The following is a 19,528-nucleotide window of genomic DNA, read 5'->3' as shown; positions in this document are numbered from 1 at the left end:
ACCCTTGAATGTAAATGAAAATCGTCATACGGCATCCAAAAATTGAGTTTTCGACGAAAATTTTGAGATCTTGCAAAGCATTTTATCTTCAAAAATAAAATATGCAGAGGGGTGGCTATTTTATAATATATATATATATATGGGGCATTCTTTCTCAAAATAGCCACCCCTCTGCACATTTTATTTTTGAAGATAAAATGCTTTGCAAGATCTCAAAATTTTCCTCGAAAACTCAATTTTTGGATGCCGTATGGCGATTTTCATTTACATTTAAGGGTGGGTCATATATATACATGTATCACATATTTAAGATACGTGATATAAAAATAACACTTTGTAATTAACGAAATTCCGAAATTATTTATACAATTTATATTCAGCAAACGAAGAGTCCAGTCTTCATACGTATCGTAACTATTATCTTTCATATAACTGTGTGTATGTATGTATATGAAGGGAATTTATATTATTTATTATGTTATACGATATTTGGGAAACGGCCTAGGAAGATAAATACATTGCATTAATGAGTAACAATTTAGATAAACAGATTATTGTTGATAATAAAATACGAAGGTCTTTGAAATCAAACTCTGCAATAGACACGACAGTTCGATTACATCTACGCGAATGTAAGCTGATGTAAGCGCAACTGTAAGTATACTCGAATACAGTTTAGTTATATATAAAAATAATAAAGCTTATTCATAAAACTACTAAAAAATGAGGTAATCGTCTATACTATATAATTGTAAGTTATCTTACAATACATAATTAATAAGATATACCATCCTCAATATAATATGTACATACACGGCGCTTGCCTTCATTTACGTTGCATTATTTTATAGTTAAAAATCTTTCGACGTATTTGATACGTAACAAAATATTTTTGATGGACATATAAAGCTAACATAGACAAATCGCTTTTGTTTTTTATTTTAAACTGAAACAGATTGAATTATCTATTTCGACTATTTCTCCTTTCCGAAATACAAGCAGTCCTAAAACATTAAAAGACATAAGTCAACATATTATATATTAAAAATTAAACTGTATTTATACTAATATTTATTAGAAATATTTCTTCGCAATTTGACTTTAATTTCTTAATTGAAATCAGTCAAAATCAATTAACTACGCTGATATTAATATTGGAAATAAAATATTCCTTTTTCGCAGCAATATTTCTTTCCATCTTTTTCTTTTTCGTATCTTTTTTCTTAAATAACCAATTGTTTACAGTATTTTCACGATACTCACTATTAGAATAGTCGCTCCTAGCAGTACGGCTTTTATTTTCACGTCGAGATCGCGCGGAAAGTTAATGCCGAATTTTGTACCCGAAAAGTTGAATATCTCTTGAGAAAAGCCTCTCCAATGCCTTCGAATCATACCGACGACGTGCTGCTCATCCACAGATTTGACCTGCGGATTTAATTATTAACGAACAATGCTAAAAATCCTTTTTACGGAACATATGTCAAGTTTGTAATATCATATTATTCATTATCATTTATTCATTTTATTCCTAAGTTTTGTATTTTACTTTCAAAAGTTTTCCGAAAACTCGAAATTAATTTTAAGAAAAAATGCTGAAAAACAATTTAAAAAATGTTAATATGATACATAAAATAATAATAATAATAATGATGATGATGATAATTAAATATTATGAGTGGCATACATTTTATAAGGTATGGAATGTTGCAATACCTCAAAAATTAAGCCACTACATAAAAAAGGAGATGGTCCTTTTATCATCAATACTGGCTGGCCAGATGCATCGCGAATATAAAACTTTAGTCGCAGAAAACCCGACTCTTCAGTAACGCTGCCCAATAGAGTACCTCCGAAATGCACTTCTCAAGTCTGCGAAAAAAAACTTCTGTCATATGCTAATCAAATCTATGGTTATAATTAAACTTAAAAAATAAAATTTATCGATAATCTAAGATTTGTCCTCATTACGTACGTAAGGATTTATTTCACAGTCGTATTTAATATTGGAATTTTAATAAAATAAGTTACGAGACGAATTCGATTCCAATTATTTAGCAATTACATGTTTAATTTTTATTGCGTTTTATATCCTTCTAGACATACGCCATAAGTAAAAAAATAAATACATTATTTGCCGAAGTACATGCTAAATAGGAAATCGACATTGTCATTTCTGTTTAGAGTGTATTAATCGGATCTTTCAACGTTTCTTTCAAAGTTTCGTTAAAAGGTAAACTTGACAGATGGCTTGCACATGTGAAGAAACTTTGGTAGACACGATACAAGACAGCAGTCCTCATCTCGTTTTTAGACTTGTTATTTCCAATATCATTTTTCTTATTTTCTTGCAATTTAGTATAAAATTGTAATTTAAAATAAATTTAAAAAGAGATTATCTATAAACTTTAAGTTCCATTGCTATATATTTAATAAAAAATTTATTGTTATGAATAATAATAACATTAATAACTCAGTCAAAAGAAAAAAATTTACTTTAAATTATTATTTTTAGAATTTTTCTTACTTCGGAATTTTAAATTTATTCAGAATTAAGTTTACTAATAAATTTAAATATTAAATTGCAAACTAAACTTAGGCCGGTATTTATAGTCGGTTCTTATTTCAAGACCGTCTTAAGTAATGTCTTAAGGTGCTATATATATATTATATATATAATACGGCTTTGTGAATGGTCCATAATATCTTAAGATCGTACTTAAAACGGTCTTAAATATAAGAACCGACTATGAATACCAGCCTTATAAATTTCATTTTTAATCTGAATTCTAAAGTTTACTAATTAAATATTATAAGATTTTTAAACGTTAATTGTCATGAAAAATAGCGAACTTATTAATTTTTTTCTATTTAAGAAAGAAATTTAAAATTCTCAAAGAATGCAACAAATGGAAGATATTTCTTTTTTAGTTTCTAAGATATTTCGTATAGAGATAGTCCTAACAAATGCATTGAATAAATTCTAATGATAAAACTACCGGCAATTGGCAGCATTTGGCGAAGGGTCGAACCATATGAAGAATCTCTTGTTGATTTCTATCGTAAGCGCTGTATTCGTAATCGTATAATGAATTATACTGTCCCAGGCAGAATCCCCAGCAGGTTATATAGTTTCGTAATTCCTGCTCTATGTAAAACACCTGTTTGCCTCTATTATCCGTAATAAGAAACTTGTCCCTCATTTCAGTTTGCCATCCTAAAAAAAGATAACGTAGTGTTAAAAAGCAAAATGTATAATAGTGTTTTAGTTAGTAACAGTAACGTAATATGTGTAATGTAATATAGTAAAAAAATAAAAATGAGATTAGATACATAAAATTATATCGTATTTATTAAGTGATAAGAATAAAGTTATTATATAGGTATCTACCGCGCAATTATCAAATCGTAATTCAGTAAATATTTGTCATAATATAAAATAGAAAATACGATTGTGTATAATGAGATTATAATTTTATATTAATTATAATAATCTTGTAATTATACTATTACGTACAAAATTACACTGAGAGCCGAAAAACAGTAATAATTCCTGTATTTTTGCTCACTCTCAACTTTTAATCTTTCTTACAGTAACAATTACGCACTACTACAGTAAACATTCTCCCAGTAACCAGTACGGATTTCACAGTAATCATTACGATAAAGACCAGTAATGATTCCGGTGCAATATTTTAACGAAAAAACAAAAAGAATTTTTTTTTTATTTTCAAATAGTTTTTATTTTTTTCTAATATTTTTATAGTTTAATTTGTATTCGTGGTTCCGCATATATTCTATTTTATTAATTAAAATTACGCACTGTGTTACAATTATTGAAACCACAGTGACAGGAAACGGGATTCGAACCTAAGATTCCAGAATAACAGAGCCTAATATACGCTAACGCTGAGCTAACAATCTATTCTACAATAACTATTATGGAATCTCATATATCTCTCTAAACTGCTCTGAACTCGCGCGATAGAACGAATATGGAGAGCCAAAAGTAATGGTTACAGAATCGCACATGATTGAATAAATAATGGAACTTCTCAGTAATTATTTCTTTTCTATTATTTCTTTCAGACAGTATCGCTTACAGTCTTAATCTTTAGATATTAATGTGTTTTTCAGTAGACATTACTTTTTTTTTAAGTAAGCATCTGCGTATTGAGATTAAAAGTTGAGAATAAACGAAAATTCAGAGACCATTACTGCTTTTCGGCTCTCAGTGTATGCGTTTATCATAACACAAATGATAAGACTATTATACCGCGCGCAGTAAACGTGGCTTCGTTATTTACTCAGGAAGTAATCGTAAAATCACACTCGAGCTTCGCGGATCTGGAATATTCTGGAATTACATATATTCGCGCGCGGTCTCAAGAAGAGCAATATTATACTTAATCTCTTAGCAAAGTCGAGTGCTCACCTTCAAACAACTCATTTTCCACGAAAAGATAATCGAGGCCCATAAGGTATTCCAAGCCAGGTGGACATATCGTACTCGGTGACGCGCAGTCACCTGAAAGCAGATAAAAGCAATATTCGATAAGCGATGATAATTCGACGCGCTATTTAATGCACATGTAAATGATAGTATACATTCTTTATTATATAATCTTGATAAAAAAAAATAATTGTTTAAAAAGGAAAATTGATATTTTACAAAATCATTAAATACATTGACCGTATTATTTATGTTCGAATCAGTATTGCCGGCTCGGGGCACGATATGACGGCCAGAGTCGCTCCGCAAAAACAAGGAGAAGAAAGTCATAAATAATAAGACGGATAGTCGTTGGTGGATTTCATTCACTTTATTGCATTCGCGAACTTGGCGATTTGACGCCTTTCGCTCTGAACCTTGGAACTACCGCTTCAATTTAAATCTCGGATTGCTCTGATATTTTCTCGCTCAGCGTGTCTCTCGTAGCTTCCGTGGGCTTACTGACAATGAGTCACTGATTTCCCGGCCGCGGCCGAGGAACGGTTTCCGCGCTCAAAACGCGTCATCAAAGCGTAATCATCGGCTCTTTTTTGCAACAGGCGATAAAATAGCTAGGGGAGACCGGGGCTATTCGTGACACATTTTTGTTACAATTTTTTTTCTCGCATCGTATAAATGTTTAAAAAATTTTTATTAGTCCGATGTAATTGTCCATCTCTCTAGTTTAAAAGAAAAAAAATATGTAGGTTTTTCTCTCACGAGTCTCGAAATATATCAAGAAATGTATCGCTGTGTCATGTGTCACGAATTACCCCGGCCCCGAAGCCGGGGTAATTCGTGACCGTGACAAACTATGGGATAATGCGTAACACTTTCTCTGATTAAACAAACTATATAGATTTTTTTCGTTTTTGCAATTTTTATCTACTTTATACTTTGAAAAAGCCTTTATTTGTCAGAATTTATATATTATATGTATAAAAAATTGAGGAAAAATGTAACGCTTGTTCCATTAATTGCTTTCATTGCTCACATTCGATTTCGGGAAATCACTTCTCGAAGGCGTCCACGGCCCCTGCGAATTGGTTTTTCCTTTGAACGCTTATTCGTGGCGTTTTTGGTTGCCCCGATTGCTCGTGTCACGAAATGCCCCGGCGTGATTTTTTCTTATTCATGATCCGTGACTTACAGATAAGAAAGAATACCATAAAATCTACTCATATGCATTATGCTTAGTGAAGTCGAGTGACTGAATACAACTTACCGTTTCGGATCTCTTATTATTTTATTCGGCGAGAAAATAAATTTTTGGGATTTGAAAAAATTTACTTTGAGCACTTGAAATCAAACTTTCTGTCACTGAGAGAGAAAAATGGTTGACACGCAAATGCCATTTCGTTGGTACCTAGAGGACACTAAGAAACATCTGTGATTGATATTACGGGTTTCTAGCAGCAAGCATTTTAAAGTTAGGCCCGCGACAAAATTTCAGCAGTGTCACGAATAGCCCCGGTCTCCCCTATTTTGAATCAAGGCAGACTCGCGCTCGATATGCTCGCATATTTGATAAGGAGTTCGGCGAAATCCGATCATGCGTTCCGCAGCTACGGTGACGAGCGTCTAACAATTTGCGATTATTCTTTTTATTAAATTAATATCCTGTTATTAATATAAATTAATAACAGCGAGTCACATAGAAGAAAATACCATTATATGAATGATGCATATCTTTTATGGTTTTATAAATCCGTATCGATTTTTTAACCGTATAATATAAATTTCACTTGTAAATTCGAATAATAAAATTAATCCTTATTTTGTGATTAAAGCAAGTGTGACACATACATACAGAATGCTTTGTTAAAAATATATTTCATTAAGAGAAGCTTATTTTTTAAGATCGTGATTTTTTTATGTTATCCTGTTATCATATCATCATGTTATGTTAATGCATGGTACATATCTAGACTGGGTGTATATAACATAGATATAATACAAACAGTACAGTTGCTGCATAATATAATATATTTAAGTCATGTTGTCATAATAACACACTGCATATTGATGATTATATATTAAAACATCACATACTTGTTGTATAAATGTGTAATATGTAGCACTCGTACATTTATTTTACATAACAGAAATCAATAGATATAAGTAACTGTAATATAAGTATTACGATATATCTGTTATAAAAAGGATTACTCCCAAGTTATATAGACAGTAACAAATTATGTCGACTGGGAAGATATCACCCTGTGTAAGTATGTGTACTCAGCGCTCGCCTTCATTTACGTTGCATTCCATAGTTAAAAATCTTTCGAAGTATTTAATACGTAACAAAATATTTTTGATGGACATATAAAGCTAACATAGACGAATCGCTTTTTTTTTTATTGCAACAGATTGACTTATCTATTTTGATTTTTTCCAAAATACAAGCAGTCCTAAAACATTAAAAGATATAAGTCAACATATCATATATTAAAACTTAAACTGTATTCATACTAATATTTATTAGAAATATTTTTTCGCAATTTAACTTTAATTTCTTAATTAAAATCAGTCAAAATCATTAACTACGCTGATATTAATATTGGAAATAAAATATTCTTTTTTCGCAGCAATATTTCCTTTCTATCCTATTCTTTTTCGTATCTCTTTTCTTAAATAAGCAATTGTTTATAGTATTTTCACGATACTCACTATTAGAATAGTCGCTCCTAGCAGTACGGCTTTTATTTTCACGTCGAGATCGCGCGGAAAGTTAATGCCGAATTTATCCGTAAAGTTGAACATCTCTTCAGAAAAGCCTCTCCAATGCCTTCGAATCATACCGACGATGTGCTGCTCATCCACAGATTTGACCTGCGGATTTAATTATTAACGAACAATGCTAAAAATCCTTTTTACGGAACATATGCCAAGTTTGTAATATCATATTATTTATTATCATTTATTCTTAAGTTTTGTATTTTACTTTCAAAAATCTTCCAAAAACTCGAAATTAATTTTAAGAAAAATAATTTAAAAAATGTTAATATGATATGTAATAATAATGATGATGATGATAATTAAATATCATAAGTGGCATAAATTTTGTAAGATATGGAATGTTAAATTGGAATACCTCAAAAAATGAGTCACTACATAAAACAGCAGATGGTCCTTTTATCATTAATACGGGCTGGCCGAATGCATCGCGAATATAAAACTTTGCTCGCAGAAAACTCCACTCTTGAGTAACGCTGCCCAATAGAGTACCTCCGAAATGGACTTCTAAAGTCTGCGAAAAAAAAAACTTCTGTCATATGCTAATCAAATCTATGATTATAATTAAACTTAAAAAATAAAATTTATCGATAATCTAAGATTTGTTCTCATATATATGTACGTAAAGATTTATTTCGCAGTCGTATTTAATATTGGAATTTTAATAAAATAAGTTACGAGACGAATTCGATTCCAATTATTTAGCAATTACATGTTTAATTTTTATTGCGTTCTATATCCTTTTAGACATACGCCATATAAGTAAATAAATAAATACATTATTTGTCGAAATACATGCTAAATAGGAAATCGACATTGTCATTTCTATTTAGAGTGTATTGATCGGATCTTTCAACGTTTATTTCAAAGTTTTGTCAAAAGGTAAACTTAACAGATGGCTTGCACATGTGAAGAAACTTTGGTAGACACGATACAAGACAGCAGTCCTCATCTCGTTTTTAGGCTTGTTGTTATTTCCAATATCATTTTTCTTATTTTCTTGTAATTTAGTATAAAATTGTAAATTAAAATAAATTTAAAAAAAGATTATCTATAAACTTTAAGTTTCATTGCTATATATTTAATAAAAAATTCATTATTATGAATAATAACTTAGTCAAAAAAGAAGAATTTATTTTGAATTATTATTTTTAGAATTTTTCTTACTTCAGAATTTTAAATTTATTCAGAATTAAGCTTGCTGATAAATTTAAATATTAAATTGTAAATTAAACTTATCATTTTCATTTTTAACCTGAATTCTAAAGTTTACTAAATACATTATTAAATATTACAAGATTTTTGGACGTTAATTGTCATGAAAAATAGCGAACTTATTAATTTTTTTCTATTTAAGAAAGAAATTTAAAATTCTCTCAAAGAATGCAACAAATGGAAGATATTTCTTTTTTAGTTTCTAAGATATTTCGTATAGAGATAATCCTAACAAATGCATTGAATAAACTCTAATGATAAAACTACCGGCAATTGGCAGCATTTGGCGAAGGGTCGAACCATATGAAGAATCTCTTGTTGATTTCTGTCGTAAGCGCTGTATTCGTATAATGAATTATACTGTCCCAGGCAGAATCTCCAGCAGGTTCGCAATTCCTGCTCTATATAAAACACCTGCTCGCCTCTGTTATCCGTAATAAGAAACTTGTCCCTCCTAGTCCATCCTAAAAAAAGATAACGTGTAGTGTTAAAAAGCAAAATGTATAATAATATATAATAAATAAAAATAAGATTAGATATATATAAAATTATATCGTATTTATTAAGTGATAAGAATAAAGTTTTCAAGAGACACGATAGTGTCTCGCGCCAAGTACGCGCGGAGCGTACAATAGTGTTTTAGTTAGTAACAGTAACGTAATATGTAATGTAATATAGTAAATAAATAAAAATAAGATTAGATATATAAAATTATATCGTTAAAATTATATTCATTAAGTGATAAGAATAAAGTTATTAGGTATATATCTACCGCCCAATTATCAAATCGTAATTCAGTGGATATTTGTCATAATATAAAATAGAAAATACGATTGTGCATAATGAGATTATAATTTCATATTAATTATAATAATCTTGTAATTAATTATACGGTTACGTACAAAATTATGCGTGAGAAAAAAGAGGATTATCCGATTCGCCCCGAAATAGGGGGCGAAGAAAATCACCAGTTTAGGTCCAAAAGAAATAAAAATAAATCAACATATATTCTTTGAAATAAATTACTTGCATTGAAAATAAAAACATTACTCTTAGAAAATTAACAAACTCTTTGAAATAAACTACTTATATTAGACAAAAATGATTTATTTAACACAGAATTTGAAAGTAAAATGGTCCTTTTTTACCCTTTCTATTAGCACAGTTCTCGTGACACTATTCTTCACCTTTATGTTGCACTGAATCCAGTCTTCGGGCGGTATTCATAGTCAGATCTTAGATTTGCCGTATTAGCATCTTAAGACATTACTTAAGATATTACTTAAGTTCTTGAAATATAAAAACGGACTATAAATACGGACCTTCGACAAATGGATGGCTGAATTTTTCATTACAGTAGATGCAATGCCAGTCCTGAAACCTTACAGCAATCAACAACTCAACGCAAAGTCATTTTTCCAGACTTTACTTTCTGCATAGCTTCGTTCATTTTGTTCCTTATTGAGACCATGACTCATTAGTTGATTTACGATTTGTATGTGCAAACTATCTAGGTATCGAAAAAAAAACACACTTTTGTTGCAATAGCTATAAAATGTCGATAATTTTCATGATCCAAATCATCCCGAAAAAGATGATCCGATTAATCCCGTATGTCGACTTCATAAAGTACATTCGTTTTCTCCAAACTATCTTAATAATATTATTTAAACTACTTACTAGACTAATTTAGCAAACATACACTGTAAAAATTATTATAATTTGCACAAGTTTCAATATAACTTTTCGTTACAAGGTCACAAAATTGGGATCGCGATTTTACATTAGCGCCAAAATTTCTTCGTTTACTCACGATCTCCTACGCTTCTATTATGGACTGACACTAAATTACACACAATACAGAGCTGTTGTCTATTATTTCCGGTGCGGAGAAAACGCACAGAGGTAATTGGTTATACGTTAAAACAGCTCATTTGAAACAAAACACTAACGAAAACTGTCTAAAAGCTTATATTGTCGACTCTGACACTAAATTATCCGCAATACAGAGCTGTTGTCTGTTGTTTCCGGTGCGGAGGAAACGCACGGAGGTAAATGGTACGTTAAAACAGCTCATTTGGAACAAAACACTAACGAAAACTGTCTTAAAGCTTATATTGATCCGATTCGTCTCAGTCTACCCTAATATCTCTTGGCAAAGTCGAGTGCTCACCTTCAAACAGCTTTTTCTGGTCCACGAAAAGATAATCGAGGCACATAAGGTATTCCAAGCCAAGTGGACATATCATACTCGGTTGCGGGCAGTCACCTGGAAGCAGATAAAAGCAATATTCGATAAGCGATGATAATCCGACGCGCTATTTATTGCACATGTAAATGATAGTATACATTCTTTAATATCTATCTATATGTATAAGCGGAATGTAAATTATATTTATATAATTTGTGATTAAAAAAATAATTGTTTAAAAAGAAAAAATGATATTTTACAAAATCATTAAATACACTGACCGTACGTATCATTTATGTTCGAATCAGTATATTGCCGGTCCGCTCATCAGTACGCGTCGAGGCTCGGCACGTCGGGACACGATATAACGGCCGGAGTCACTCCGCAAATACAAGGAGAGGAAAGTCATAAATAATAGATAGGAAAAACATAAATAATAAAGACGGATAGTCGTTAATGGATTTCACTGATTTTATTGCACTCGCGAATTTGGCGATTTGACGCCTTTCGCTCTGAACCTTGAAGCTACCCCTTCAATTTACAATCTCGGATTGCTCTGATATTTTCTCACTCAGCGTGTCGCTCTCGTAGCTTCCGTGAGCTCACTGAGTCACTGATTTCCCGGCCGCGGCCGAGGAATGGCGAGGTTTCCGCGCTCGAAACGCGTCATCGAAGCGTAATCATCGGCTCGTCTTTGCAGCCAGGCGATAAAATAGCTGTTTTGAATCAAGGCAGACTCGCGCTTGATATGCTCGCATATTTGATAAGGAATTCGGCGAAATCTGATCATGCGTTCCGCTACGGTGACGAGTTTCTAACAATTGACGATTATTTCTTTTTATTAAATTAATATCCTAACAGCGAGTCACATAGAAGAAGATATCATTATATGGATGATGCATATCAAATCCGTATCGTTTTTTTAACCGCATAATATAAATTTCACTTGTAAATTCAAGTAATAAAATTAATCCTTATTTTGTGATTAAAGCAAGTATGACACATACATACAGAATGCTTCGTTAAGAATATATTTCATTAATGGCCAGTCAATTTCTTTATAGTTTTTAAATCCTTAGCATTATAAATTAAATCGTAATGATTTAATTGGGGAGGGGGGGGGAGAATTTTACTACTTTAACCAGAATTATGTTTCAAGTCTGACAATTTGTCGGCGCGCAGTTTACTATGGTGGGAATAATATCTGTCTATTAAATATAATAAAACACGAACATCCTGTTACGACTTTCCGTGCCCTATTCTTCATACTGAATTTTAATTTTTGGACCCATTTGAATATTATAATATATTTAAGTCATGTTGCTATAATAACACACTACATATTGACTATATATTAAAACATCACATACTTATTGTAAGGGCGGCAGTGTGGTCTAGTGGTTAGAGCGCCAGACTCGTAATCTGAGGAACCAGATTCGAGTCCACTATAGAGCCGTGGAATTTTTTTCCGAAAGCTGCGCCCCTCCGTGCAAGATTGAGGCCCTTGTGCGGAGAAAACTGGGCTCCGTCTTTCGGAAAGAGACGTTAAACCGTTGGTCCAAAGGGTTAAAGTGAGAGGAGAAGGATAGTATTGGTAGTAGATTGCGAACCCTACGGGGATATGCAATAAATTGTCCGCATACTTATTGTATAAATGTATAATATGTAGCACTCGTACATTTATTTTACATAACAGGAAGCAATAGATATAAGTAACTGTAATATAAATATTACAATATATCTGTTATAAAAAGGATTACTCCCAAGTTATATAGGCAGTAACAAAATTATGTCGACTGGGAAGATATCACCCTGAGTATATGTACATACTCAGCGCTCGTCTTCGTTTGCGTTGCCTTCCATAGTTAAAAATCTTTCGAAGTATTTGATATATAACAAAATATTTTTGATGGACATATAAAGCCGACATAGACAATTAAATCGCTTCTGTCTTTTTTTTTATTGAGACAGATTGACTTATCTGCTTCTCCGCCTCGCGAAAAACAGGAAGTCCTAAAATATTAAAAGATATAAGTCAACATATTGTATACTAAAAATTAAACTGTATTCATACTAATATTTATTAGAAATATTTCTTCGCAATTTGACTTTAATTTCTTAATTAAAATCAGTCAAAATCAGTTAACACTACACTGATATTAATATTGGAAATAAAATATTCCTTTTTCGCAGTAATATTTTTTTCCATTTTTTCTTTTTCGTATCTCTTTTCTTAAATAAGCGATTGTTTATAGTATTTTCGCGATACTCACTATTAGAATAGTTGCTCCCAGCAGTACGGCCTTTATTTTTACATCGAGATCGCGCGGAAAGTTAATGCCATATTTATCCGAAACGTGGAACTGGTTGAACATTTCTTGAGAAAAACCTCTCCAATGCTTTTGAATCATGCCGATGTCATACTTTTCATCCAGAGATTTGATCTGCGGATTTGATCATTGACGAGCAATTATGAATATATACGCCAAGTTTGTGACATTATATTATTCATTATCACTTATTCTCAGTTCTGTATTTTACTTTCAAAAATCTTCCGAAAACTCGAAATTAATGTTAAGAAAAACAATTCAAAAAATGTTAATATGATATTTAATAATAATAATGATAATGATGATAATTAAATATCATATATAAGTGACATACATTTTGTAAGATATGGAATGTTGCGATACCTTAAGGTCAAATTGTGATCCTTTTATCATCAATACTTCCTGATCGGATGCGTCGCGAATATAAAACTTCCGTTGCCAAAAACCCCACTCTTGAGTAACGCTGCCCAGTAAAGTACTTCCGGAATACACTTGTAAAACCTGCGAACAATAAAACTTCAGTCATCTGCTAATCAAATCTGGTTATAATTAAACTTAAAAAGTAAAATTTATCGACTATCTAAGGCCGAGCTGTTACCTGAAAGCAAATAAGAGCAACATGTAATTGCTAAGTAATTTTATTCGAATTCATCTCACACCTACCTTTAATTTTATTAAAATTCTAACATTAAATAGGACTGTGGAATAAATCGTTACGTACGTATATGAGAACAAATCTTATGCCGGGTATAGACTTGTATCAGATCACCATATCGTATCATGATATTTTCTTATAAAATACGGATATGTTGATTATAATGATATATATGCCAAGGCCTTGTTTTCAATCTGTAAGATATGGGATACGAATACGAATTGAAAACAAAGCCTTGGCGTATCAATCGTATCATTATATAACTAATATATCCGTATGTTGGTATTTTGATAAGAAAATATCATGATACGATACGGTGACCTGATACAAGTCTGGACCCGGCCTAACATTTGTTCACATATACGTACGTAAGGATTTATTCCACAGTTGTATTTAATGTTAAAATTTTTATATAATTAAAGGTATGTGTGAAACAAGCTTGAATAAAATTATTTAGCAATTACATGTTTAATTTTTATTGCGTTTAAAAGTTAATACTTTTTTAAAAGTTAATTGTCATGAACAACTTATTGATTTTTCTGTATTTAAGAATGAAATTTAAAATTAAATTCCTCGAAGAATACAACGATGGGCGATATCTCTTTGCTAGTTTTTAATATGTTTCACATAGCATAGCCATAACAAATACACTAAATAAATTCTAATGACAAAAACTACCGGCAGAGAACAGCATGTCATGAAGGGTTGAACCAAACGAAGAGTCTCTTGTTGATTTCTGTCATAAGTGATGTATTCGTGAAATGAATTATACTTTCGCAGGCAGGTTCCCCAGTAGGTTCGCAATTCCTGCTCTATGTAAAACACCCTCTCGCCGTTATTATCCGTAATACCATACTTGTTCCTTCTAGTTTGCCATCCTAAAAAAAAGATAACGTAGTGTTAAAGCACATACAAAATTTATAATAGTACTTAACAGTAACGCAATATGTAATGTAATATAGTAATTAAATAAGAATAAGTTTAGATATATAAAATTATATCGTATTCATTAAAGTGATAAGAAAGTTATTAAGTAATATATGCACTGTGCAATTATCAAATCGTAATTCTTTGTATATTTGTCATAATATAAAATAGAAAATGCGATTATATGTATAATGAAATTATAATTTTATATTAAATATAATAATCTTGTAATTATACGGTTATATACGAAATTATGCGTTTATCATAATACAAATAATGAGACTATTGCGCGGAGTAAATGTTGGTTTCGTGATTACTCCAGGGAGTAATCGTAATAAATCAATACACTCGAGCTTTGTGGATCTGGAATTACATATATTCACGTGCGGTCTTAAGAGAAGAGCAGTGTTATATTTTTATATCTCTTGGCAAAATCGAGTGCTCACCGTCAACCTCCATATTTTTTTGGTTTACGAGAAGACAATCAAGGCTCAGAAGATATTCCAAGCCAGGTGGACATGTTATACTCGGTGGCGAGGAGTCATCTGAAAGCAGATAAGAGCAATATTCGATAAACAATGTTAATTCAACGTGTTTTATTGTTCATGTAACTATATATATAGTATAAATTCATTAAACTCTATATATCTATAAGCGGAATGTAAATATTTATATAATCTTGATAAAAAGAATAATCGATTAAAAAGGAAAATTGATATAAATTTACAAACTCGTTAAATTATATATTGACCGTATCATATTCGATTATTCTTTTTATTAAACTAAGAGCGCTTCTGATTAAATAGCACATTATATTCAAAATAGATTTACTTGCCTAACTCTCTTACACACAAATTGTGAAAACGCAATCGTCAGCGGCAGCCGCGACTCGCATCAAGATCGAGATCAAGTTTCGAGACAAGCAATCAGCATCGCGGAAAACAGAACAATGGACTTTCCATGCCCTTTTAGGACCACTATTTCTAATGTCTGTTAAATTTTAATCGACCGTTAACTTTCAAAATAACCAACTACTATTGGCTATTCTAAAAAGTTAACGGTCGGTTAGAAGTTAACAGACGTTAGAAATAGTGGCCTTTAAAAAAGGATTAATATCCTAACAGTGCACCACATAGAAGAAAATATTATTATATAAATGAGGCATATAATATATTTTATAGTTTCATAAATCTATATCGATTTTTTTTTGAATACGTAATATAAATCCCACTTGTAAATTCGAATAATAAAATCAAGCCTAATTATTGATTAAACGATTAAAGCAACGTATTATACAGATATACAAAGCTTCGTTAAGGATATTCCATTAAGAAAAGTTCATTTTTTAAAATCGTGACTTTTTACGTTATTCTGTTACCATATTACCATGTTATGTTAATGGTAAATTTATTATTAATTAAAAGAATATTAACGATAAAAGGTGGTCGTGTAAAAAACCATTTAAAAAATAGACATAAACGTAATGAATTTCAACGTGATTATTAAATATGTAAAAAGCATATTTATTATTAATATATTATTAACATATAAAAAGCACATTTATTATTAATATAATTAGTATGGATATACTTATGCTAAAGATTATATTTTATTATTTAAAAACATGTATACAAAGATTTATAATAAACATTTTATTAAAGAGGCACCTATGTCGTGCGCAAAAAATTTCCTATTTTCGGAAACTTTTTTCTCAGTAAATACATAGTATTCGATACGGTTTTTTAATTTTATTTGTTATATATTTGTGAGTGTATGTCTATAAAACAATTGTTTTTTTTTTTTTTTTTATAAAAAATGGTAACAAGAAGTTGCGTACACCAATACATGGTTCCAGTGTCTGCATGATTTTGCACTGTAGGTCAATTTGATATAAAAAACAACCATATTTTATTGTAAAGAAATATTGTAGTTGCGAACTGTCGGAGAGATTTTTTAATTTATAAAAATTCACGAAATTAAAACTTGAAAAAAAAGTTAGAATTTTGCCTCAAAACTTATCTACTATCTTTGTTATAAAAAAAGAACAAAATAGAAAATCGGAAAGTCCCCGACAGTTCTATAACATTTCTTTATAAGAAAATATTGTTTTTCAAATCAAACTTCGTGCATGCAACTTGCTATAAAAGTTAGTTTTTTATATAAAAATTTTTTTTATAGACATACGCACCCGCATCTTACTCGCCCGGTATTTCTGGCGCCAAACCAATCCGGCAAATTCGGCTCTATTTTGGGCACCTAAGTGTATTTCGCCCCTTGTCTATGACCACTTTAGTATCGTCTACAAATACGCAAAATTTTCTTATTGCGTGTGGCCTACTCTTCCCAATCGGGAATCCTCTGCTAGTATGACTACGCCCAGTCTATTAGTGTCACCCAGGAATCATTAGTCACTGATACCAGATTAGAGAGTCACCAAATCTGGAGAAGTTGCGTTCCAAGGCTTAAAAACCATTAGCTCTTGTCGTAACATGAAAAGATTTGGTATTACCTTCACTTCATTTTTTACAATCCGCTTGATCTACGTCCACATTACAAAATTAGTGGGACAACAGGCTAGTTGTAATACGCAATTCGCTATTATTTATGTATGTTATCACAATGTTTTTATATAGCCATTTTGCCGAGCGGCTCGATGCTGATGCATAACAATCAACTTGTTTCATTGTTGTAGTTGTGTACTGACGGATCTTTATCTTATTCTTGTTCGTTCTATGATTTTGGGCGGCCTTCGTCAGCTCCCTCGCTGCCGCTCGCGTCAATACTTTTGTGGCCCTGCATGTGTTTCCTACTTCGCGGTCTTGCGCTGCCTCTCCTGCAATGACGCGGCTAGCCCCCCTATCGTGGGATGTACGCCCCTGTACGTCTCCTTGATCGTTAGTTCCTTGCTCGTTGTCTTCTACCCCTCTCCCGTGATCTTCCCCGTTATTACCCCTGTGTCTTTGATCCTTGTCGTTCCGCGGACACTTGTTCCTAATTCTCCAGCACTCCTGAGTTGTGTATCGGGTTTTGTGTGTGTGTTTCGTTTTCATTGCCCTCCTAGTTAAAAATGCTTTCGCTGAAGGGGTTTCCTCGACGCATTCGCTCTCGTCCTCGGCGGGGATAGCGGGGAGCATGGATTCTTTGATCATCGGCGCGCCGCACGAGATCCGCCGCCGCGCGGCAGAGGACTCTCGTTCCGGGGAGATTGGGGTGCTGTGTGGTAGAGGATATGGGACGATCGTGCGCAGTTACCCCGAAGGTGCGGTGGTTGCTGTGATCCCGGTGTTCTGTCACACTCCGTCCTCCATACGAATCATCCTGGAGTATCCCCGCTGCTCTCGCGCATGTTTGTTTTTTACACTTGGCGACCCTGATTCGGTTTTGTCGCCCTACAGCCGTCTCAAAATTCGCTTCCGTCCTTTCTTGCATTCCCTCAACCTATTTTCTCTATGGCTTTAGCTTTTGTCTTTCTTCCTTTCCCTTTTCTTCAACCTTACCACTCTGCTCTGCGTCTTTCATCTTCCCCCTCGTTTATTTCTTTTTGTGAATCTTTTTTCATTTGGTTTTCGCGTATTTTTTGTCCCTCGGGCTTGTTCTCTCTTTTCTGTCCTATTAGACCGGTTAGCGTCCGGTTACTTGGTGGCGGGGACACGTTAATTAGAGCTGCCCTACGCAACCGGGACACACCTCTCCCATAGACCGCCCCCCGCACTCCTCAGTTTTGCATCTGCATGCGAGTTTTTCGGCGTGGACTTCCGGATTGTGATTGGGACTGACTTGCCGTCACGTTTTTCCGCACAACATAGCACTAGTCCATTGACCGTTTGATTATCTATCTCCTTGTCCCACCATCATTTCTTCTTAGTTTTGTATCCCACGACACTTTAACAAATCTTCCCCCCGAAAACCTCCGCCCCCCCTTATGTCTCGACCACCACCACTCACCACAATCCAGCCCCCCCCATAGTAGCACTTGACCTCTCGGATAACTACAATGATCGAATGATGCCGCTACTTGTACATCTAACTCAGTGAGCCATAACTAGCTTGGCTCAAGCAAGCATAGAACTGTTGTAATCCGTGCAAATACAGTCCACCCAGACGCAGAGTGGCCCTTTCTCATCCCCTGCTGGCCCAGCTGCGTCCCGACCATCACACTCTGCAGTCGCCCACGACTCACTCTTGCGTCATGCTTGCCCATGAGTAGTTCACGGCCTCCCTTCATCCCCCTCTGACCCAACCCTTCAGTCATCCGGTCCTCCCCTCTAGTTCTCCTTCCTTCCCCCCCCCCCCCTGTCTCCCTCTCTCCGCTTTGTTCTCCCCAGCACCCGTCGTCACCGGACCCTTCTATTTCCCCCCAACGTCCCCCCCCACCCTCGAGTCCTGTTCACCTTTCCACCACTCCAATTCCCACGCGCATACCGTGTGAGCAGACAAATTCGACCATTCACCCCTATTTCGACATTCAAAGTTTCCTTCTTTCTTAGACATTACCCTCCAGCCCCCTCCCTCCCATCTTTTCCTACACGCTCCTCCCACAACTCGATTAGCCTTCCCCGACAGCGGGCCCCTTCGTCGCAAAGTCACCTTGCCCGTGGTTGCCCGGTGCGCACCTTTGGTCGCCGTCCACGCCCCATAGCAAATACAAGAGTGGAACCCGCCTAATGGGCACTAGCCGTCCAAGCCACAGGTATCAGCATCGCCCCGCCTTGTGATTACTGCCCTCCTGATCTATTGTCTTCGTCGGGTGGTCGATATGGGAGAAAGCAAGTATGAGCATTCAGATAGAGGACTAGGTGTTTTTTTCAATCAGACATTGAAACGAGGGCCTCAGGGCTAATCCATCTGTTTAACATATATCATACAAAAAACTCGGGGCAGTTCCTTAACCCTAACACAATCTGGCACCACCCAGCGGGTCTACTACACACACTTCCACTTCGCAGGCTACAAGAATTAGTGGACCTCAGGAGATAACATTG

General features: G+C 33.6%; 2 protein-coding genes across 11 annotated transcripts in view; both read right to left on the bottom strand.

Annotated features, from left to right (window-relative positions):
- Nucleotides 1-974: 974 nt before the first annotated feature.
- On the bottom strand, nt 975-5,680 carry LOC139813981 (phospholipid scramblase 2-like). The gene is made up of 5 exons (XM_071779946.1): nt 5,671-5,680; nt 4,436-4,528; nt 3,000-3,217; nt 1,264-1,428; nt 975-1,004 (listed from the first exon to the last, which is right to left on the bottom strand). Exons 1-5 carry the CDS (start codon nt 5,678-5,680, stop codon nt 975-977), a joined length of 516 nt encoding a protein of 171 aa, XP_071636047.1.
- A 780-nt stretch (nt 5,681-6,460) lies between these two features.
- Nucleotides 6,461-19,528, bottom strand: part of LOC139816916 (phospholipid scramblase 2) — a 29,869-nt gene continuing 16,801 nt past the window's right edge. For 8 of the 10 annotated variants that reach the window (XM_071784749.1, XM_071784745.1, XM_071784753.1 and 5 more), the window contains 5 exons: nt 10,617-10,712; nt 8,711-8,907; nt 7,587-7,742; nt 7,163-7,324; nt 6,461-6,903 (listed from right to left, as the gene is read on the bottom strand). In XM_071784749.1, coding sequence (XP_071640850.1) covers nt 6,868-6,903; nt 7,163-7,324; nt 7,587-7,742; nt 8,711-8,907; nt 10,617-10,712 — 647 coding nt within the window. In that variant the 3' untranslated portion in view covers nt 6,461-6,867. Of the gene's footprint in view, nt 6,904-7,162; nt 7,325-7,586; nt 7,743-8,710; nt 8,908-10,616; nt 10,713-10,915; nt 11,329-12,277; nt 12,648-12,907; nt 13,079-13,327; nt 13,466-14,297; nt 14,498-14,992; nt 15,092-19,528 lie in introns of those variants that run through there. The other 2 variants (XM_071784783.1, XM_071784778.1) reach the window with 2 other exon arrangements.

This window comes from Temnothorax longispinosus, chromosome 1, assembly GCF_030848805.1.
Source record: "Temnothorax longispinosus isolate EJ_2023e chromosome 1, Tlon_JGU_v1, whole genome shotgun sequence".
Taxonomy (NCBI): domain Eukaryota; kingdom Metazoa; phylum Arthropoda; class Insecta; order Hymenoptera; family Formicidae; genus Temnothorax; species Temnothorax longispinosus.
Note: the sequence above shows the minus strand (reverse complement) of the source record. Positions and strands in the feature narration are given on the sequence as shown.

Bases quoted from the DNA above. Each gene is read 5' to 3' on its own strand.
- LOC139813981 (XM_071779946.1), bottom strand. The intron at 1,429-2,999 runs GTAGTTTTATCA...TTAAATCCGCAG, and splicing joins CCAAATGCTGCCAATTGCCG to GTCAAATCTGTGGATGAGCA. The intron at 1,005-1,263 runs GTGAGTATCGTG...TTAATGTTTTAG, and splicing joins TAGGAGCGACTATTCTAATA to GACTGCTTGTATTTCGGAAA.